Consider the following 25,110-nt stretch of genomic DNA (forward strand, 5'->3'; position numbering starts at 1 on the left):
TAAAATTAAAGTATTATACCTAATTCTGATTTTTATAGCTAATAAGCGTGGCCGTAATAATTATTTAATAAGTGTTAAACTTGCCCAATAAAGTTATGCATGATTCTACAAATTTTTTTTGCATAAAAAAAATGTAATATTTGGACTTTAAATAATGTCCTTTTTCTTTTTTTTAATAAATAATTTAAGTAACTATATAATATGTAGAACCTACTTGATCGTAAGTTTACTTGGTGACCATATTAGAATACAACAGGTTACAAGCCCAAAAAGGTACTCACAAAATTATCTTAACTAACTTAAATATTTTTTAATGTTAAGAAAAAAAAAATTCTCTTGAACGCAGTTTTGTATTTTAATATATTCTTCCAGAAAAATGGAATTATTGGCTTTTCCTGGCTCTTGAATCCCAAGTAGAATTTCCTTATACATTCTTCTAGAATTTCACAGTCATAACACCTTAAGTAACTTTAGCACCTCTTTTTTTAGACTTATTAAAAAACTAGAGTGTATCATACCCATTTGAGTTATGCACTTATAAAATCTAATTGAATAATTAATATTACTGGGCAGCTATAAGAAGGATGAAAGAGTATAAAAGTACAGGCTTATGATGATGGAATTCCTGGATATTCCAGAGGGACTTCAATGCATAAAACTCATTTTAATAATTAATCATGTGAGCATTAATCACCTTATCAATCTAATTAACTAACATTTTTGAATCTAATTATTCCAGAAAATTCTGTATGGAATACACTTTTCCTTAACCTAGCTATGAATCAAACTTTCCTAAAACTTTCAACGACTTATAATAAACAATTTTACCTAGTAATCAATATAAAGTCTTTTACTTATAAAACTGTAAAAACATCCCTTCGCCGTGATATTCTAAACTGACATAAAAATCTATATACATTGGAAAATTACCGTTATTACGCCCAACTCGGTTCTACCTCGGAGTATAATCCGATATATTCGAGGTGGAAGTAAAAATTCAATTCGTTGACAGTGGTAGTCGGGCTCATAAAATATGTCTCACAGTATATTTTCGAAACGCTAGACGAGCGTATCTAGATTTAAGAAGCTTATGCATTATTCAAACTGTTGATATTGGGCTCCTTTTGTTTAACAAATACGCTGACATTGCCTATCGGAGCGATTTAAATTTTATTATAATCGAACGGCTTTTAAAGGAGCTTTATACGATTCGAGAACGAGCTTTCGATCAAACATCAAAGCTCTCGCGGTAATTAAGCCATAGAGGCCATAAATCGCAATATCGCGACCGCTCTCTTAGGGCCCATATACGGATCCGAGGATCGCATAAAACAATTGCAAATGTTTATGGCGCGGCCAATTAAGGTACGACCGGGATGCGCACGCGTATCTGGTACTAGATCTCGGTACCCCGTGTGCGGTCTCTCTACGAGCTACTGTCACGGCCTTTCCTTAATTTACTATCAAGTTTGCACCATCTTTTGTCTAATTGACGTTTTCATTTTATATACGACCTTGTTGGTTAGAATATCGTTAGGTTTTACATCGTACTATGCGTATGCACTGCTTTGTTGTAAATAAAACAATTTGGCTGCATGATTTTATGGGTGTAGTAACCAGTTTAGTAGAATTTTTATATTAGGTTAGAATATAAAAAGAAAATAGAAGAGTATAATAGATATTCGTTACAGTATTTTGTATTAATTAAAAGGTATGGAAAAAAGAATAGTAAACAAAGACAATTAAAAAGTGACACAAAAAGCTAGAAGGAAAAAAATGACGACGAAGCAAAAAATAAACAAAAATTGTTTGCACAGAAGGAAATAAAGAGTAAAAGAACAAAACCGAACAAACTAGGCAGAGAAGATAGAATATCTGCAATTAAATGAAAACTTTAATTCTGGCTATAGTACAAAAGCATTATTTTCTTTTGAAATTATAAAGCACTTCGATGAAAAGACAAATAATATTAAGAGAACAGTAATAAGAACCAGAGGTAAAGAAGACAGAAGACAAATAAAAAACGTTATAATTTTTAAAGGGCCAATAATTGTTCAGTCCCTAATACAGGATACTTAATATTTTAGTACAAGAAAATACTAAGGAGAAAAAGGTACAGTAGTATAGAAATAAATTGAAACTATCAAAAAATAAGAAAAAGGTATTGAATTTACTTAACACAGGGAAGTATATACAGGTGTTTCAAATTCGACCTTCAACATGGGGATCTCGGAATATACAAAAGATACGAAGATATTTAATTTAGGGTAAACTTAAAAATTAAAAATTCGGATTCGTTCCGAAGATATTTGAAATTTTGAAAAATCGATTATATTTTTTTAGGTTATTTCTTATGCGATTTTAAAATAATTTGCACTTTTGCATTGCAAATTTTTTTCGTGTTACACGATGAGATCTTCAGATTTTTAATACGATGTTTCGTCTTTTTTCAACCATCATCAATTTTGTTTTTTGTTGTGGGCGCCATATTGGATTTTTACATTACAAAAATACCTTTTTATGATGTATTACAGGTAACATTTATTTTTATGTATAAACTCGAATTTTTGGAATAAAATAAACTTTAATTAAATCTCGCTTTTCTTCATTAATAAAAACCTTAGTTGCTTGAATTATTAGTAAGATATCTGTCACTTTATACTACAATACTAACAAAACATACAAATATTTAAAACGTATTTTTTTTCATCACAGCCTACTGCGACAAATTTAGTTTTTTCCAAAAATTCGATTTTTCAAAAATAAAAAATATTACTTGTAATACATTGTTAAAAAGGGCATTAAGCAGAGGTTTTAATAATGCTAAAACCAAATATGTAGCCTATAAGAAAAAACAGAGTTGATGATGGCTGGCAAAAGACAAAACGTCTTGTGAAAAATCTAAAAACACCATTATTTAGCGTGAAAAAAATGGCAATATAAAAGGACAAATTATTTTAATATCAGATAAGAAATAAGCTCAGAAAAAAATAAAATCCATTTTTCAAAATTTTGTATTTTTTCGAATATCTTTGGAACCATTCGGAATTTTTAATTTTTTTTCACGGCATATTGTTAAAACCAAAAATTTACAACTTTACCCTAATTTAATCATCTTCGTATCTCTTATTATAGTAATGAATTTTTTTTTAAATCAAAAATTGCAATCATTAATGCTGACTTTATTATTTTTTACAAACATTTACAAAAATCAGTAATTAAAGGAACAGAGGAGGAAAGAAGTTAATAAAGAAAATCATATTAAGTTCAAATAGAGAAGCAAACATAAGTTTGGAGTTTTGAATGAAGTAAACACTTTCCATGTTCAGTATCTATATTGGGGACTATACTTTTTTTATTATATTTTAAAAACACGAACAAGGAAAAACTATAAGAATTAGGGAGAAGAATAACTAATTCAAGAACTAACAGCAAGCAAACAGTGGTAAACTGATAAAAACTGATAATAATAAAAAATAGGGTTTAAAAAAGTCCAAGATAAGTGAGAAAATTTAGAGAAATCTAAAAAAAAAACTATAAAACTGACAATGTCGTAAAGACCTTTTGAGAATTCTTACCTTCATAATATATTTAAGAAATTTCAAGGTAATTAAAAAATTAAAAAAGAACAGATTGAAGAACAGACTGTAAACAAGTAGCTAATTCTTTAGGTAGTTCTATTAATGTATTCTTGGATTAGGCATCAAAAATGTAAAATATACTTTACTCATTTAAATTATACACTAATAAAATGTAATTATATTTTCCGAAGATAAAGAATGAAAGAGTATAGAAGTACAGGATTTTTATGATGGAGGCTTTGAATATCCCACAGGAATAAGAAAAAGATGGAAGAAAAAACTGTAAACAGATCAAAAACTGATCACTTTGACAGTTCTAAGCATCCTTGAATAAGGCATTAAAAAAGTTATTTTAATTAAAATTAATTCAAAAACACCTAATAAATTACAAATTTCACAAATATACTAATTTTATTGGGCATGATAAACATCTTCGAATAAATAAGTTATCGTGGCAGCGTTTACCCAATTTAAAAATGATAATTCTTTTTTAAGGTATGTAATAAGATTTTTATATAACAATATAGCTATTTTTATATGATTTAATCTTGAAATTTCATGAAACTCATAAACTGAATTTTGATATAATCCAAAAACAAAAACTACATATTTTGTTAAATATGCATAATTTAAATGGGTATTACAAACACTTTTTAATGTTTGTTGTGAGATTGCTAATGTATAGAACTCATAAAGGTACCAATCTACTTCAACCATGATTACTTACATTTTAAAATAATTAAAAATTTACTTAGTTATCACTATACAATAGCTAATTTCATGGAGTACTATAAAATAAAATAACCGATAAGTTAACAATTACAAAAACTCATCAGCTAAATTACACTATAGCTCCGAGGTCAAGCGGAAAGAATTACCGCAAAGAATACGTCGTATATCTCTTCTTCGGAATGTCTTTTCCCGCTTATTTCCCAGAGCTTCCGCCTCCATAAAACCGATTTCATTTATAAGTGAATAATTTTGCCGCCGCCGATTTTCCGTTTTAAAACTATAAAAGTGGTGTTGTGGCTGAAAATAGCCCCCTTTTAAATTAAGGCGTTTTATCTTATCTAGGAGATAAGTTAATTTAAGCCGCTTCTATGGGTTTTAACACCAAAGGGTGAGATAAATCGCGCACCCTTCGGCACTAAATCAGACAAAAGGGTTTCGAACGTTTGTTTTATTTAAATTTAGTGGAAGATTAGAGTTTATCTACAGGTGATGGGGTTTAAAGAGATTATTTATTTTAAAGAAATGTCAAAGATAATGAAGTAGTCTTTTCACCTGCTATCTTTGTAGTCTATAATAAAAACAGGAAACCAGTAATCTCAGTAGCAAATAACAACCGAGAAAATATTGAAAATGTTTCTAGGAAAAAACTCTCATTAGTTCTTTTCGAGTTAGCACCCCAACAAGCCATTGTTTCACTTTTTTTTCTATTTCTCTTAAGTGACAAAAAAATAAACATCTGCCAGCAACAATCCTAATTAGTGATGCATTATTACCAACGAGTCTGTAAAGAGTACACTTTTTTCAGTTATATAAATATTTGTTTTAATTAACTCCTGAATTTTTTCAGCTCGTTACTTAACACCACAATCAAAAGCTGGATTTTTTTTTGAATAAAAATACGGCTTTACTCATGCATTAAGCCAGCAATTTCGTGACAAAGGCGCCATTAATAAGCGTATGAATAAATAATGCCTTTTGGTCGAATATTAGGGACTGAAACCAGCTATTATTGTACCATTAGTGTGGAAGGAAAAAATGCATTATATGTAATGATATTTTAGATATTATAGGGACAGATTAGGTTAATTTTATTACACTAATGAATTATCTATTGTATTATATAATAATGATTTTTGTTAACTTTTTTATATAAATAAAAATAAATTTTAATTCTGGTTTTTATTTTTAAACGGATTTGCATAAGAATTGGGCAATATTTTCTATTGGTAGATTTGAAAATGTTTCTACAACCTGAAGTAAAGTAATGATTTATTTTAATTAGAGTAAAATGCACAAAAACCACAGGAAGTAAACTCTCAAAATTAAAAAAAAAGTATTTTTATTATCGCAACACCTTGCCGTCACTTACTTCCAAGAACAGACCGGACTTAATTCCACATTAACAAATTTCACGAGTGCTCCCTTCTGAAAAACAACACGATCAAGTATTCAAGACTCGGTGGCTTTTATGTCCCCCAAAGCCCGTAGACTTAACGACAATTAAGTCAAAATGGCCGCAATAAAAACACAACAATTTCCTCGGCGACAACTCCACTTATGGCCATTAAAGACGGTAATTGCGCGCCGACATACTTTCTTTCCAGATCATATCAAAAATCCGATGAATAAGTAAATCGTTAACATGTTTTCGTACCGACTTGCGTAATTAAGTCATGCTGTGTGGGTTGTTGTTAACATCTAGTTACTTTAGAAACTATTCTTTGTCGTAAAAATTAAATTTTAATAAGCACCTTTATAAGGCCACTTATATTTATACTAATATTATAGATATTTAAGAAATTTAGCTTTGATATTAATGGAGTGGAAAGCCTATTATAGGCATAAAATCGAAAATTATACTAAATTAATAAAAATTGTAAATCGCGATCCCTTAAAAGTTTTCCCCCTCTTTCCTTTGATCTTCTGGCTGCCTTGCCCTAAAGATCCCAAAAAGCAGCCCTAAAGAATACATGTTGTCTTACGGAGTATCCTGATAATCTTCCCTCTCCTATTGTAATTTTTTAATTCGACTTTGAATCGAAATAAATCGAATTTCATAGCTCAGAAGTGCTCCTTGATTGTCACTCGCCTCTTTAAAAAAACAGTAAATAACAGAAGTTTGAGTGTTAAATAAAGCAGAAACCTAATAGACTGAAGGTATTACGGACAAGCGCCATGAGGACGTTTTAGCCACACTTCACTTGCCTATTATAGAGCATAATACCATATCAAAGAGCCTTTTGCGTAATTTTTGTTCATCTATAGATGCATATATTTATATTTAGTGTAAGGAGATCTACAGAACGTCCCGCATTGCAGTGTCTAAATGTTAGCAGCGGAGTCTGTGTTCAGAATACGCCTTATGTATCGAGAAACGCTTCTAATGGACATAATTAACTTATTAATTAGTCCCTTTTTGAGAGTGAGAAATTCCTAGATTGTATCTGATGATCTCATTCCTGTTCACGACTATCAGCATCAGTGAGAATTTCCTTTGAGAAGTTTCGATATTCTGTAAGGAAATTCTTTATTTAATTTAGAAAAGGATGAGACAAACTGAAGCTCTTTAGACGTAGTTTAAGATGTAAAACGAAAATTACCTATTACTAAGTCCAAATTCTTTGGCCTCTGATTACTCTAGATGAGGATTAAAGGGATCAACTTTGGGGCCTTTACTTTTCATACTTACACATCCAAGATGGTAAAACAACAATTTTCGCAAATACATTTGTATGCAGATGATACGCAGCTTTACAAATATTTCAAGCTAGACCACCTTTTAGAATCTGTAGGTCAACTGAACCCAAATTTAGATACTCTTTTCTCAGTATTTCAAAAGCTTCGGTCTCAATCTGAATCTCATCAAGAAATTTGGTCACAAAATTTGCATTTGACTAATCTTCATTTAACTTTAATTAATAATACCTGCTATTACTGATTGTGGGTTTTCCTTAATTTAAGACTGTCATCTAAACATAGACATTTTCTTACCAAATCTTTAGTACTATCTCGGTTTAATTTTGCGGATGTGGTTTATAGTCCAAATATATTAGAGTTTATAATAATCGATCTATATCATGTATCCTTTTATAGGATTTTGATGTAGTTCAATAGTTGCATTTAAGGTTAGTTAGTGTTTGGTGACATAAGTAGAATGAAATAGTTATTATCGAATTTAATCTGTTAACTTAAGTACTCAGTATAATTTTATATACAATGCTGTACATTCTTTTATCCAATTAGCGTTTTTTCCTATTTAGCTTTTTGGCGCCTATACTTAGTTCCGCAAAGTAACTCTTAAGCTAGACTGCGTTACGGCATTACTGTCATTTGTTTTTGATGATAATATAGCATGTTTCTATTAACAATAAATCCCATTGGTCTTATTATTATTATAAATAAAGAGAAAAAAGGAGCTTAGTAAACTAACTTGATCTAAAAAAAGTATTCCTGAACAATTTAAGGATGTTTATAATTCTATTAATTTTTTTATTAAATCAGCTATTTTAAATGTTCTTTTTGATCAAGATGTGCTGAATTAATATTTAAATAATAAACCAATTATTATTAATTATTTTTTCAATTTTAGGCCAGTAAGGTATTCAATATCATTGAAATATAAAGAATATAAAAGGCTTTTGGATCGATAGATCTCAACATATCTGTTCTTGATTCATTAATATAATATTGTAGCAAAACTTATACATTCGAAAATGTATTAAAGAGTTATTATGAAATAACTAAATCAAAATAAAGTTTGGTTAAAACACTGGTAATTTTACAGGTATTTTGTAAGATCATGCATAACTTAATTGGGTATTGCACACTTTTTTTCAATAAATATTAATAATTATTCTGGCAACGTAAAAGTAAATTTAAAAATTGTTTAAAAGCCAAAAATTTAGTTTTTCCTTATTACTTCACAAATAAAAAATTTTAATTTAAAATGGTGATAATTTATAAATTTTATAAAGATAATAATTTTATTTCGTATAATAAGCATCTTCTAATAAATTAGTTATTGTGGCAGCGTTTATCTGATTTTAAAGCATAATTGCTTTATAGGGTATATAATAGAAAATCTATATAATATATTGATACGAATTTGATGATATTAATTTTTATATAAATTAATTTTAAAATCTTAGAAAACAATGAGGTGTACAACTTCATTCAAAAATAAAGAGTTTTTAAGGCTTTTGGATAGGACGGTTCCAACATAACACTCCATGAGCTTTGTTGCCTTCATATTTGTGAGTTTATTACCCGTAATATTAATGAATGCTTAAAAATCAAATTTTTGCCTAAATATTGGAAGTACTATTGTCTTCCATATTCTTAGTGTGATATATACCAATTATGTTATCTGGATTTCGTAGTAGTTATAGTTGTACTTTAATTAATCATTTTTACATAAAAGATTTCAAAGGGCTAGTTTAGTTTTTTAAGCTTTCTCTCGGTGCCCAATGGTGTCCCTCAAGGAAGCATATTAAGTCTATTATTGTTTAATATTTATTTATCATGATTTCCTTAATACCTTAAATACTGCAAATATCACTTGTATGCGGATATGTATGTTACAAAGTTTTATTATTCCTTTTTATCTTCTTAATATCTAAATGCGAGAGTTTAGGTTTAATAATTGATTCACAATTAAAATTTTCGAGACATGTCAAATACTCTTAAGAAGTCATATTGTGCTCTCATGGGGTTCAGAAAATCCAAATTGTGGTTTATTTATAGTATTAATAAACGTGGTCATGGGAATGGCTTACTATGTTTAATAGGAAAGAATTCGATGTCAGGTTACCATTTTAAAAAGTTGTAAAATATCACATTCCTTTGTAATTATACAATAAAATTATCTTTCGTATAGATGTTCACCATTTAAGTTCACAAAAAATTTCCTTAATGATCCCCAAATATAAGGATGAATTTTTCAAAAAATTAGTTTCTTATATTTGTCGCCATATGAATTCCATACCTGATAAGTATGACGAAATCAATACATGTCTTTAACGCAGGGATAAAGCAAAGTTTTCAGCAAAAATATATTAGCTTCAGGATCTAATTTCTATTTTAACTAATAATTAAGATTAGTATATATGATATTTCTAAATATGTAATACCAAGTTCTGTTAGGATAGAAGAGTAGAATGAAATAAGTTCTGTTAGGATAGAACAGACTGTACAACAGAACTTGCATGTAAAATGATGTAAGTTATGTGGTTGTTAGCCCTCTTATCATTATCACATCCTTTTAAATTACGATAGAAAAATGCCATTAATATTCACTAAAATTATGCTAAATATATTTACAAATAGTGAAAATAAGAATTGCTTGTCAGGGTCGAAATATTGTTATCTCTCTGACCATTGGAACTATCCTTACTTAATCTAAATAGTACCAAGTAATGATCTCATAACAATAAATATAAACAAGGTTACCGCAAACAAAACATCATCATGCATCAGGAAAAAACGTGGAACCGTAAAAAAATTTATCGACCGTGTCTCACGCGACATGTTTTACAACATACCGGACTATTTACAAAAGAATTTCATCGCTTTAATTACCGCGCTTCGGCCTAATTAAGAAACGCGCCGTTATATTACGTTACAAAAGATTGTAACGGGGAGCGCGGGTCATAAACGTCAAATGAGGGAAAACATAATTTTCCACGGTGGGCTGGACCTTTGAAAATGGGCAGGTTACAGTTTTTTGAGACCAGGGGTGGGAAAGTTGGCAGAGTCATATTTTATAGTTAAAGAGAAATTAAGTGATTAGTTAGGGGGCCTGTAAAGGAAAACATGGTTTTTTATTAATTGGATGAAATATTTAAGAGATATTAAGGTTGTGAATGGTAAAAAAAATATTTTAAAAAGATCGTCTGATTTCATGAATAAGCATTCGAGACACTTAATCCAACCCACTTTTTAGGAAACTATCATCATGTGATTCAGTCAAAATGTTAATTTTTTAGGTATTTTGGCTCAACGTTCGAAGAGCATTAAATTGAGAAATTTATATTTTTTTTAAATTGTTATTTTGACCGCATTTATTTAGTTTTTGCAATATTCACTTCCAGTTCCCGCTTTATGTATTTCTCAATAAGTTTGTGATTCATATATTTAATATCATCAGAATCTTGTTGTACGACCATCTGGTGATCAGCGAAGCTGAGCATGTACAATGTAGACAGGTTAAGCGGGATATTCATATTTCAACATTTACTTTTTTATTTCATTAACACTTTCTCGAGATATATTATAAACATCGTTGGTGAAAGGCAGCATCCCTGTTTAAGTCTTTTATTTGGAACAAATCATAAAATTTGATTTTAAGTTTTGATATAAGCTTCTTATCACATTTAGAATATTTGTAATTAAATTTGTATCATAGGCCTTCTTTAGGTCGCCAAATAGTAAATCTACCTCCTTGGTGACTGTTGTGTTACATAGTATTACAGAGATATGACTGTTTCCATTTTTTTGGTATTTGGTCAGTATTAATGCAGTTTTAAAACAATGCAGAGAGATGTTCTAAGGGTTGATTTGACGCGTACCTGGCCAGTTTAAACAAAAATGTTTATTGGTCCTGGTGCTTTTCTTACCTTCGTTTTTGTTGATTCTGATAGGTGATGTAGATATTTCTATATTATTTCAGTTTTTTTTAGTTTAATTTTCAGTTAAGATATTTTATCTAGATCTTCCAATAATTGTCAAGGCCTCATACTTGGGCGACTATTTAAATCTCCGAGTATTACAACCTCTATACTTTGTCCGACCTTCTTCTTGGTTCTTCGCAATTTCTTGATATAGCTGCTTAAAGAAGTCCTCCAAATATTGTTTTTTCTGACTATGTCTGGTTAGATTCATTTTCATAATTATTCTTTGGCTCAATCGTTCCAAGGACTTTATAGACTTCTTTAGATGCTTGTATCTTAATATTGACGCGCCCTTTTGTCCTCTTTTTTCCTTCGATACTTCGCTGTAGAAATTATTACACTGCGACATTTTGTTTAATCCTTAAATTTTCTTTTTGGTTACGGTTAGCACTACCAATAATTATACATTTAACATTTCTAGTTTCAAGTTGATTATTCCATCATACATATCTTCAATTATCTACTTCTCTGTATATTTCAAGTTGCAAAGTTCTTTATTAATTTTCGTTATTTGTATCATCGTAAGTGATTCCGTTCGTTGTAAAGGTTGTTGACTAGGTCTCTTAACAGTTGATTTTTTTTAAGTAGTCATAAATTAACCACTAAAATTATGCTAAATTTAATTAGAAATGTTTGTTTTTACCGTTAGAACTATCCCAATCGAGTGTTCTAAAATTTAAACTAAAAAAATGGCATTCGTAGCCACTTAAATTATGCCAACAAATAAGCAATTATTCCATTCAGATCTACTAAAATTAGTCCTATGATTGGAACCTTTGGTGTGACATTTAAGTTAAGAGACAGTTTTAATATTAACCAAAACTCTTTATTTTAAATCTCGATACGTCCTTCGCTAATAGTGTTAGCTTGTAAATTTGTACTGAATTTACTTTAAAGTTATTTTTCTTATGTATTTTGTTTCTGCAGAGCATCATTTCATCATAATGTTTTTTATAATTCTAGCGATGGGAATAGGTTTTTAAGCTTTGTCGCCTGCTGTGCATTTAAATTGCTTCTTACTAAAAATATTAAACTTAAAATTTAATTTTTTACGTTATTTGGTTCATATTAGTTTTAGCTTGTCTGATAAAAGGAAATAAATGACGCTTCTACCATCATTCTAAATTTGTTCCTAAAAACTTAATTACGTTCAAAACTTTAAAATTAATGACTACAGAGCTTATGTTTCGAGAATTACAACCCTTAAATGCATCTAAAAGGGCATATTAAAAAAAAACTGTACCAAAGGTCCCGTGCCCATTTGCCCAGAGAAACAAAATTTAATTACCGACCCGTGACTGGCATTTTTTCATAAATTGTTTTCCTTGTAGATCGTTCGTCCGAAAAAAGAAAGCCGCCCGGTATTTTTGATAATCATTATTAAATGGGCAAGCCTAATACGCGCCAGAGGGGTACGATTCAATTAAGAATTAATTTCGGAGTTTTTCATGGTTCGCTTAATGGAAGATGGGCGGGACTAGGTGACTATACGGTCTTTTAACATTGTACCACCGTTAAAAATATTGGTGCCATTTCATACTTGTTATAACACATAAGTGAAACGGCCTGATGCCTATTTAAAAAAAAAGCACCATTTTTCAGCGTGCACTTAAATTAAATAATACAGAACGAAAATAGCCCCACGAATGCGAGGGCTTTCCGAAATGAAAATGCCCCGAAACGAGGTTTTCTTATTATTAAGGGTAATTCCCTTAACCGTTTACGTGAGTCTGAAGGATAAAAAGCGACCGAAACATGCCTAAACAGGGAAAAGTTTGCGTGTTGCCGGGCTATAAAGCGATTTGGCTCGGTTTCCGCTAGTTATAAAATATATAACCGACTGCAACTGTGGAGTATTTTTTATGTCCCTTTTTTCGTATGCTAAATGTTAGAGAAGAAGATTTTTAGAGGGTTTATGGGTGAGAAAATTCGGTTTTCAAGGCTAAAAGCATGCCTGGGCTATGCTAATATCTTGGAGTTCATAGAGTAACAAAAATTTAAATAGTTTAAATTATTGAATTTTATTATAATGCTTTAAAATGATTTTAAAATTTAAATTGAAAAATATAAGAAAAAACCGATTTAGGCTCTCTTGAAGTATTAATAAAAAAGGGCCCTTGAATAGTCCAATAATGTCTTTGGAAGGTTTAAGTATTTGAGATGTTGCTGGGATATCTTAAGAATCTTTTAGTATAAATTTAAAATATCTCTATTAAATATTAATATCTAATAAAAAATTAACATTCAGTTTAATAATTATTAAGAAATATACAAGGTGCTTAAAAATAATAATTTTGGCATATAAGAAATAATTTAAAAAATATATAATATTTTAGGCTTCAAAAGAATGCGCATTTTAAATATGAGGAACATGTGAAAACACATAACGCAAAAAAATATTAAAATTTATTTTAAATTATTATATTTAATATGTATATACTTATATTTCTAAAATAAAAATATTACCAAATTTTTGTGCTATTTTAATATTTTAATTATAGTTAAAATATTAAAAAAGCACGAAACTTAAATATATAAAAATTTCTAAAAATATAATTTATTTGAAAAAAATGCATATTTTCCAATGTTTTAAATGTCATTTTTCTACCATTTGATTTTATTAGTGACGGTATAATTTAAACATATAATATATAATTTAAATACTTTTTTAATTACAGGTAAAATATTTAAATGATAAAAAGCTTAGGAAAAAACTGTGAAAAAACTTAAAAGAAAATTAAAAAATTCGATTTCGTATTTTAAATTTAATTTTATTCCTAATAAAGAAATTTTTTTTTCCTGGAAGTGATTAAAGTAATGCCTTAAATTTAAAATAAATATAAAGCGAAAAAAAATTACTTAAAATTTTTGAATTTTGAAAAATTTTAACCTTAATTATGCACAATTTAATTTTGTTATGATTATATAAGTGATTTTAGTAGCATCTATTCTTACACAATGTTTGCAAAGTAATTTTTTTATATTGCTTCTAGTATACAAATGAAGAAAATAAAAATTAACAATTCGCACAAAAAACCAAAGTAAGATGATGGTAAAAAAAAGTGAATTTATAAATAATATTTTTTTTAATATAGGTTGAAATTTCTTGTCTTGTTTGTATGTGATATAATTAAAATATATATAAAATTAAATAAATAACTAATTTTTCTTCTAATTATTTATTTATTTGATAAAAAATATTTTTACAAAACTGCGTAAAAAATTTTTAATCATATTTACAAATATTTTAATTTGTGTTTTTCAGTTTGGATATTTAATGAAATTAATGATAAAATATGTGTAAAATAAAATTAATATTTTTTTATTCTGTATTAAATATGTAAATGTAAAAAAACAAAAAAAATAGAATTTTTAAATATTTGTTATGAATATATTAGTTTTTCATTTGGAAATTTTTATGGATTTGTTTTTAGGTCTAATATTTAAAATAAATTTAAACTACAAAGAAAATATACATTTTAAATATGAGAAACATGTAAGAAGACTGTACCAAAAAAAAATTAAAACTAAAATAAAATTATACATCATTATAGGTTTATGGACAAACTGATTATAATTAAAATATTTAGTTAGAAAAGAATTTATATTTATAATAACTTCTAAAAATATAAGAAATTATAAATTATTTGAATAAAATGCAAATTTCTGAAACTATTTTGATTTATCTAAATTTTATTTTGATTTTTTTTAATTTAAAAATTTTTGGTGATTTTAATAGACAATTTAATTTAAAAATACATTAAAATAATGTTTATTTACAGTTAAAATATCTATGGAGGATTATTAATAAGGCATAAAATATCAATAAAAAAATTATTTAAACATTAAAAAAGTTATAAAATATTTTAATCCGAAATATGCACAATCCAATTCCCTATATTTTTTATAGAAGTAAATAGAAAAGGATAGTAGCAATGACAAATATATATTTTTATTAAAAATAATTAAAAAAACAAGAATATGTAATTTTTGTACATTAACGCTTTAATACTAATTATGAATATTATTTTTTTTAAGTTAAATTTTAGACTTTTGTTCCTTTAGAGTTCTTTTAATGTATGGATTATAATGAAAAAATTTATAAAACAAAATAAATAACACATTTCTTGCAGTAAATAACCATTCTTATAGCAGAAATTAAAAAAACTATATAAAAATGTATTTAAATTAAAAAGAAAATTAATTTAAAACATTTGAATCATATTATATTATTGTGTTTTTTAATTTGGATATTTAATAAACATAATTTTGCTACTAAATATTAAAATGTATATAAAATAAAATTTATATTTTTTTTAATTATATATCAAATATTTCGAAGAAAACTAACAAATAATTTAAATAACAAATCTTAAAATGTTTTAGTGTTTTTTATAAATTATTTTTTTTTATTGGAATTTTCATTAATAACTATTAAAAATAAAAATTATCAAATCTAATGCTAAAAAGTTTTGTAAAATTAATTAGAATAAAATAAGAAATTAATTATTTCTCGTGATCTCTATTTGTAAGCTTGGTTATTTTTTTTTGTATATAGGTGAAAAAAGAAACTTTAAGACTTTGAGACGACCTACGATACAAAGTCCTGAGGATGAACTCATAGAGATCAAAACGTTGACCAGATATATGAGTCGATTGTCTGGAGTAAATTCTTATTGATCCATATCCAACAAAAAAAAATAACCAAGCATAAAAAAATTATATAAAAATATTTACGTGCAAGTTTTTTGTATGTCTTTATGTTATATAAGAATACCTACTTAGGCATTCTACTATAATAATTATATGGTTTACCATTATGCGATGCCACTAGTGTAAACTAATGACACAATTTTAAAAATAAACTCCTGTTAATTGTGACACTTTGCATGGTAATTATATGATATCCGAGGACCTCCATGGTAAACGAACTCTACAAAATGGCACCTAAAAAAAGAACCGAAACCCACGCATGAAGGTTAACGAACACGACAACAAATGTCATCGTGTGTTAAAGACCAACTAAAAGCGCTCCTCGCCCATGTAAAGAGCAACAATTTAAATAAATTCGCAGTTCTGCTCCAATCCTTCTGTCAGTTAGATGCCTGATCTGATAACTCCGTAATTTATGTTATTTTCTAAGGCGGTTTCCGAACAGCTACCAGTTTTGCCCGTAACACACAACTAATACACGGGCCTTTAATTAAACTTTTTTTTTTCAAGAAAATTATCCTTTTAAACCGGTTTCATCTTCCATATAAATTGAGAGAGGTTGCGATCCGCGATTGAGATAGCGACCCCAACTTCTTATTATTGCTTGTAAAGGGTTGCGTTTACGTTAAGGATCTTATATGGGGAGACCTCACACAAGCACGCTTACGTTAACAAAATCGTAATTCTTCATAAATCCGTAAACTTTTATAGCGACACAATTTGGCGCAAGAGCTTCATAAAGTCTTCCTTTATTAAATGATACGATCGCTTATAAACTACATTGTAACCGCCCTTCGCTTAAACAAGTTCCTATGTAAAAATGCCTCATTCGTTTCTGGACAATTAGTCATATTTAATATTATCGCTCGCATAGTCACATGCGATGCAGTCATTTACTTTAGTATGATTAATGTTGCAAATTTTCTCATTGGAATAGTAACGCCTTGCTTTTAAATTAATATCAAATATATTTTTACAGGACCGGCATGTAAAAGATTCACCTGGAAGCGCTATGGATAGGGAGCCAGAGGTGGATCCCAGCCAAGACTACCAACTACTACTCGGATACGAAAATAGCACCCATACGGTCCTAAGATTCCGGAGAAGATTGGATACTTGTGACCACCACGATATCCCCATTACAGTAAGTGAAATAAAAAACCGTATTCTGACACTTTTGTCTGGAATCTGATACCGTAACGACTCAATTTATCTTCATTCGGTTCATTAATATTAATATATCCTCTGACCATTTTCACTTCTCGCTAAATACCCGGAGCGATCCGAAATGACCTCACCTTCCGTCTGATTTATGCGAAATCGCAATTCGGCACGCCGTTTTTTACCTTTTTAATTACCGAGGGTTTCGAAAAGTAATTATTATATGCGCGGAAAGGTGGGGTGGAGGCCTATAAATTTTTACCTCCTGATAGATTTATTAGTGCATTTTTGGCACAACGTGCAGGTGGATGAAACGGTTATAGCAGTTTATTAAGAAATTAATTAATTTTTCGGGAATTTGCTGTCATAAGTTACATGATCTTCTAGTTTTATTGGTAATTAATATTATTTTTTTATAAGGAAATCATAATTTTTTAAGATCTTTAAATATGGTTCATTGGCTATGCATAACTTAAATGCATCTGAGGTTCACTTTACTAAAATGTTTCAATTACATTGTGTTAATGTAATTAGAGATTAGTCAAGCTACTGTCTTTATAGACATATACTTCTACTAACAAAAAAAGGATTAGATAACTTAAAATATTAGCGAGAAGCCAGAATAGTAAGTTTAACAATATTTAACTACTTATTAATAGAAAAATCGTCATTTAACTACGCCTGTAGCACCATTTATGTTTCTTCTAAAAAACCGTTGGTAAGACTTGTAATTAGAGGTTAGTCAAGCTAAAATTATTTTGTTTTCACTAAAACCTAATTACGAAACTTGAAGAAAATGTAATGTTATGATCTTAATTCTCAATATACCAAAAAATTTAAAGATAAAAATTGTGCTAAACTAAACCTAAATACGGTTAATTACAAGTAACTCTCATATAAACTTATCATAATACCATCCTATTATTGTCAATAGCAAAGTAAACAAAAAACATCTTTTTCGTTTTTAGGCGACATATCTAAAAGTTTTTACGTAAATTCTAATCTACACAGAATAAATGTAAATATAGTCAAAGTTTAATAAATTATATTAAATTATTCATAATTAATAAATTATATAATCAAAAATTTTATTAATTGCATATTTTATATTTACTATGCATAACTTAAATGGACATGAGACTCAATTTGCTAAAAAAGTTCTGCTGCAACAATGTTTGAAAATCTATATATTAATGTTATCATCAATAATTATTTTAAATCCACACTATTATTAAAAATAGTTATGATATATTGCATTAAATTAGCCATAAAGTTTACGATGAGATTCTAGGTTAAATATTCTAAGTGGTCTGACACAAACATTTATAATAGCGGAAGCTAACAATTCTGGTAAATAAGTCTAATTGTTAAGAAGCTTATAAACAAATACCTGCTCATAATTTTAACGTCTGTTATGATATGGCTTCTATAGCACTTTCAAGAAAATATTGAACCTATAACCCACTTATCTTAAGAAAGTTAAAAGAAAGATATTAGCAAGTTGCCAATAAAATAATTCTTTTTTATTTGTTAGGCATAACTTAAATGTGCATCGAGCTCTGTTTGCTAAATTTTATTTATACATACGACTTTAGGTCTTGACAGTGAGGAGCGTTAAAAGAATTTGTTAAAAAAATCACAAATTATCAATTGTACTTAAGTTTGGTAAGTCGGGGAGGCCAAAGTTTGTATGCGAAAAAAAAAAGGACTTACCCTTGGGGTATCATGTTTCAATGAATAATAATGTATTTATATAGTCTTTATATTAGTATTTATATATTGCATCAAATTGGCCATAAACTGTACGATGAGATTCTAGGTTAAATATTCTAAGTGGTCTGACACAAACATTTAAAATAACGGAAGCCAACAATTCTGGTAAATAAGTCTAATTGTTAAAAAGCGTTTACACAAATACCTGCTCATAAGTTTAACGTCTGTTATGACATGGCTTCTATAGCACTTTTAAGAAAATATTAAATCTATACCCCACTTATCTCACGAACATAGAGTCTTCACCACCTATAGATTATTAAAATCTCATAAGTAAGCTGGACTGAGTCAAATGCCTTATCAAACTCTACAAATATCAGTACCAATATCTTGTTAAATTCTATCATTTTTTCTATTAGGGACTCCAATACTTAAGGGTGTTCCTAAATTTGGCTTGCTCAAATGGTTGGAGAAAATCTAGCTAAGGTCCCAGTCTTTTATTAGTTATCCTTATGAAGAGCTTATATAAGGAAGATATTAAGCTGTGAGGTTGGTAGTTTCCAATTGTGTTATGTTTTTGTTTTTATGCAATATTTTTCTAACGGCATATTTCCATTGTTTTGATATATTTCCTCCGAAGAAGCATGCATTATAGTTTTTAAGGATTTTATAAGGCGTTTATCTCCTTGTTTTATTATTTCACTCACAGTGCCATCTTCCTCAAATGCTTTGTTGTTCTTCATGCCTTTTATTACTGACTCAATCTCCTTTTTAAAGTTTGTCAAATCCTTGATTCTGTATTACTGGAATTTGTACCTCCCTTAAATGGGATCATCCCGACTATAAAGTGCTTTGTAATATTCTTCGATGATTTTCAGTAATCAGCAATAAATGGGTTTATCGGAAAGGCAGAAGAATAAAACGAACACTTGAAATCTATAGTAAAATAGCGCGTGGGAAGATTGTAGAAAAAAGGGCACTAGATAATCAAAATTGTACAGTTCAACGTTGCGATACTTAGTATCATCATCAGGCTAAAAATATAAAAATTATCAGGTTGGACTTTAGTATAAAATGTGGGCCTAATATAAAAATATGCAAAGAAATGCATATACCATAAACATAAGTTCAAAAGATTTAAATAAAAGAGACAAAAAATATGCAGAAGGATATTAGTAATCTGCCAATAAAATAATTATATTATTTTTTTTATCAGGCATAACTTAAATGTGCATTAAGCTCTGTTTGCTAAATTTTATTCATACATACGACTTTGGGTCTTGTTAGTGAAGAGCCTTAAAGGAATTATTTAAAATCACAAATTATCAACTGTACTTAAGTCTGGTTAGTCGGGGAAGCTAAAGTTTATATGCGAAAGAAAGAGCAGACCAGATCAAGAATAATAATGTATTTATATAGTCCCATTGTAAGTCCATATATTGTGTTATATGTTTGTAAGTGTATCCTTATTAAAGTCCAAATACCAAATTTCAACAAAGTCGGACCAACAGCAAAACAGTTATGAAAGTCACGTTAATGTAAAATTCAACATGTCTGTTGTTTTCTGTTAATGTGTAAATCTTTACAAAATTATTGATTTTTTCCAGACAAATGAGAAGAAAAAATTATTCATTATCTTATTTGCCTGGAAAATATCTAAAAATTTTCAATATATTCCTCGATAATTCCTTCTTGCAGAGAGTGAAATAAAAAAACGGATATTCTATGCTTTTCTTTTTCTTTTAATTCTTCCTGGCAATTTAGACTATTGTGGTTTTGCCTGGAAGAATTAATAAATGCCTCGAAAAGTAAGAAAAGCAATCCAAGAGAACAGGGTGTTATAAACGGAAAACCTTTTTATCCAATTCGTTTAAAGCGTCTGTCCCACTTTCATATTGATTGATGAACCCTTTTTTTTAAAATAGTTCATTTTATGCAACAAAATTTATTTTTTTCGAAAGGCGTTTGATTTTGAAAACAAAAGATTTGCGATTAAAAATTTACAACCACGTAGAAAGAAGTGAAGTATTTTATATTTGCTATGCATAATTGAAGTGTACATGACTAAGCCGTTACTTTCAATTTATTGTAATTATTTGCATATTTCAACATTGCATAATTTAAATGACTAACATTGTCACTCAGTGGCTATAAGGGGTAATTCAGGCTAGTTCAACTGACTTTATCTATATGCTATCAAACTAATCATTTGCCCTTAGATGAATTTATGTTAACATTTATTTGGATTATTCATAATGACGTTTACCCAGTCCAACTGAATTTCAAAGGCTTTTTCCTAAATAAGCACTATATAAAATGCCATTTATAAACTCAAACACCAACTGACAGAGCTCACACGACAAAAAAAAAACGGCCAGGAGAAAAAAAACGGAAAAACCGTGCCGTTCGAGAGGAAAATAAGACCCGTAAAGAAATTACACGTTTCCCAATTTCAGGGACTTTCTAAGCCCCGAGATCCCGTATAACTAACGTTACCCGTTGAATAATTAACTACAACCCTGCCCCTCGAGATGGCGGCAGCAGCGAGTATAAATAACGCAGTATTTATGTAAATGGCCCTAGCGAAAGAAGCGGACCTAAAAAAAATCGTTCTCGTGTTCCAGTTGTTCTCGTCGACCCGTTGTCTTTGAGATTTAAGACGTTTTACATGCGATTGAATTTAAATAGCGTCGTTGGCCCCTTGACACAAGCCGGGGAGTTGTTCAATCTTAGCGACACTTTCGGTTGGACATTGATATCGTAGAACGAGAATGAGAAAAATGGAATTACAGCTACAGCAGACACATTCTTTTTTATTGATAAGGATCTTACATTACCCGCAATATACGCATCTAATTAAAATATATTAATTAATACAGAATTCCGAAACAGAGTAAAACATGTAGCACTCTCTGTGGGAACACGAACGAGGAAGGAAGAGATCAAAATATAAATCTCTCTCATTAATGCGAGTGACTAACGAAGGTGTCTTAGCTCATATAAATGCATTAATAAGTATTTTTTATGGGGGACGAGAAAGTAATTACTCGGGAATCGGCAGATCGCTTTGACAAGAGGGAATATGTGTTTCGATATACCGGTAAATAGAAAACCAATTATACCCGGACCGGTCAAACCGCCTTGTGCGAGCAAGCTCGAGTTGATTTTCAATTATGTGGGAACTAGTTTGCTCTTGGATTTATTCTTTTTAGGTAAGAAATAAAATTTTATAAAAATGTTAAGTTTTCCTTAAAACGTTTTTCTAGTTTAAAATTATGAAGTTTTGTTTAATAGTCAAAGAGAATATGATTGGATAAAAGAAACTAGAAAAATATGCAAACAAGGGATGTAATCATAGACAAACACTGAGGAAGAAAGTTCCATTTTTCGAACTCATTCTCTTACTCAAAGGAATTATTTAAAATGTCTGTCAATTGATGTCCTAAATTTACACAATAACTAAATTCGTAGTATTATACATAGCCGATTAAACAAATAATTATTTTTGTTTTTAAACGACGAATCTAATAGATCTAAATTTTAACCTAAAGAGAATGTATGTATAATTGAGGCCCATAGTAGAAGCAGAGGATAAGTCGCTATTTTTTTAAAAGTGAGTTGTAGGTCTCCTGGATTTCCCCAAAGCATATACTATCATTGGACGAAAATCTTCACAAACAACGAAGTTGAAAGAACTTTTGACTTTGACTTTTGACTTATCTCTTTTAATAATTTGTTGCAAGTATGAAGTAAGTCACAATGGCTTATCCCGTTTTTGCATCAAGTAAATAAAATTAATGGAGGGCATTTATTTACTCTTCGGATATAAAAAACTAGTTAAAACCTCCGCTGTAAGATTTGTGATCCTGAGTGTACCTCAGAACATGATTTACGATTTTGGTTTTAATATTAAGTCATTTTCTCTTACAGTTTTCAGAATAGATAATAAAGTAAAATTTGCCATTTCTACTTATCGAATCTTCAAATATACTTTTAAAGTTTGCGATTTACTCGGATATTAGTACTTGATTAATTTATCCTGCCAAATTGTTAAAATGCTCCGTTGTTCAATTGACTACAGACTATGTATCAAAATTTGCCATGCTATTTTATGATACCTTAAGAAGTGATGTTTTTCGTGAAAATTGTACTTCAGAGACACGAGATGAAAATGACTCTGACTGATTATAATATCCATTTTTTCCTTTGAAACTTATCCGCTTTTTGACCCAAGGTTCCCAATAACACACTTGTCATGCATAACTTAAATGGACATGACGCTCATGTTAAAATAATCTGTTATAATAACCTTCTAAAATCTATAAATAACAAGAGCTTATTAGAAAGGAAATATTTAAAATATAAAGCAAAATAATAAAATGGGAAGATTCTAAACAAAAACAAATACCATCAAATATTAAAAATTATATAATTCAATAATTTGACGCATAGTTCGCATCATCATTAGGCTAGAAATATATAAATGCATAGGTAGTACTTAGATAAAATTAATAGGATAACAGCCTATCAATATAAAATATAGGGCTAATATAAATAGACATATATAAAGTACATAAATTTAAAGGATTTTAAAAAATTAAACGCTAAAAAATAAAGAAATATATACTGGTTAAAAAAAACGAACAAGGATATACAGCAGCATTTTAAAATAAAATATGTTTATCTTTTCAATTGTCAGGCATAACTTAAATATACTTTATGCCCCTTTTGCTAAACTCTCTCAACTATTCATTTATTTATATATTATAAAATTTCGAATTAAGAAATATCATGTTGTAATCATACAAGATTTATTAATGTAACCATAAATTATAAAAAAAATAATCTTGCACTAAATGGCCACAGGAACAGAGAGTTATAAAAGAGGAATATTTCAAAGAATCTGTCCCACTTTTCCATGGATTATCCATTGATGAAGAATTGAAAATTTTCCATTCTATGCAACATAATTATTATTTTGCAAAGGCAATTAAATTTTAATTTTATATTTGTCTAGTCCGTGATTTAAAACTATTCAGGTCCATAATTTAAACTGCCTAAATATCATAAAAATTACGTTACCTTTTGGTTAATTACCTTCTAGACTTTGACTTATTAAACATAATAGAAAATGCGTAAAAATATCGTTACAAAAAGCAAACAAAGTTTCTTATAAAAACGTAAACAATGGAAAAAGTTTCAATTTCCTAGAATAATATAAAAATTACGTTTCAATGTTAAAAAATTGTAAAAACGTAATTCTAAATCCTCAAAAATCATAAAGAAATATTTAATTCTTAAAACGTCAATAGATTACAAGTAATAAAAATATATAGAATATAAAAATAAAATATAAAGAATTTTTTCAATGCATGAAAGAAAAAAAATTACTTTCAAAACCCAGCTAGACATTTAACAATTATATCTTACTCAATGCAAAAAAAAAAACATAATACTCCAAATATCAGAGGTCCAAATATATTAAATTTGTATCATGATTAAGTAAGACAAAGGATATAAGACGATAAGGAGATAAAGGCTTTTATTTTACCTTATTTTTTCTTCAGTCTCAGTAAATCCGCAATGAATCCATTTAATACAGTATAAAACAAGTAGTTTAATTAAAACAGTAGTTTAAATTCTAGAAACAATGTGATACTAAGAGGATAAAAAATCATGCTTGTCTTAAAAAATTATCCTCAAAAAAACCTTTTTCGGAACCGAACGTATTTTAAATATTAAATTAATTTTACCCTGGTTGATTTGATCTGATTCCATAAAATTCTGTAAGAAACGAAAGACGTTGTCTCTCATAAACAGTTAAATATATTGTGTTCTGGTAGTCAAAATTTAGAAATTATTGATTAATGGGGATATTTAGACGCATACCTTTTTAGCATGTTTTGAAGAAATTACTAAAATCAATTAACCTAAGGTCACGATGTAGGAATTTTTATTCTAGAAGCGCCTATAATAAACATAAGACTTTGTCTCTTAGAGACAAGTGAATATCCTGATGTTTTTATTACTCAAAACGTAAGAAATTGTGCCTGGAATGAAACAAATTTTTGGTTTAAATACCTAAAATATAAAGAATTTTACAATGCATTAAACCAAAAAAAAAAACATTACATAGATACTAAACTCTTTCTATACTAAATTTGTTTAGTATCTACATTACCTAGATACTAAACGAATTATGTCAAATACCTGAAAAATATAGTATTTAGAAAATTTGTGACATAATAAATTTTTGAGACAAAAATTACTTTAAAGAATATACTTAAAAAATTATCAATTTTAAATTTACTAAAAACAATAACTTTTAAATTTAAAAAATATATCATTTTTGATAGATCCTTGCATTAAGTTTAAAATATTCGGCAACCTTTAAACAATATTTGATTATTAATTTTAGGTTTATATTTTAAACTTTGATATAAATGATAGTATCACCGTAAAGTTTAAATACTCTTTCTAGATACGCCATCCTATGTTCACCTTAAAATATCGAAACAATGGAAAAAAACAACAGATACGTA

The 25,110-nt window shown here is 28.5% G+C and overlaps 1 protein-coding gene across 1 annotated transcript in view; it reads left to right on the forward strand.

Annotated features, from left to right (window-relative positions):
* The window catches only part of LOC126740248 (MOXD1 homolog 2), a 137,758-nt gene that overhangs the window by 78,088 nt on the left and 34,560 nt on the right, over window positions 1–25,110 (forward strand). The window contains exon 3 of the mRNA XM_050446186.1: window positions 16,674–16,838. Coding sequence (XP_050302143.1) covers window positions 16,674–16,838 — 165 coding nt within the window. The remainder of the gene's footprint in view (window positions 1–16,673; window positions 16,839–25,110) is intronic.

The sequence above is a fragment of the Anthonomus grandis genome, chromosome 9 (genome assembly GCF_022605725.1).
Source record: "Anthonomus grandis grandis chromosome 9, icAntGran1.3, whole genome shotgun sequence".
NCBI lineage: Eukaryota > Metazoa > Arthropoda > Insecta > Coleoptera > Curculionidae > Anthonomus > Anthonomus grandis.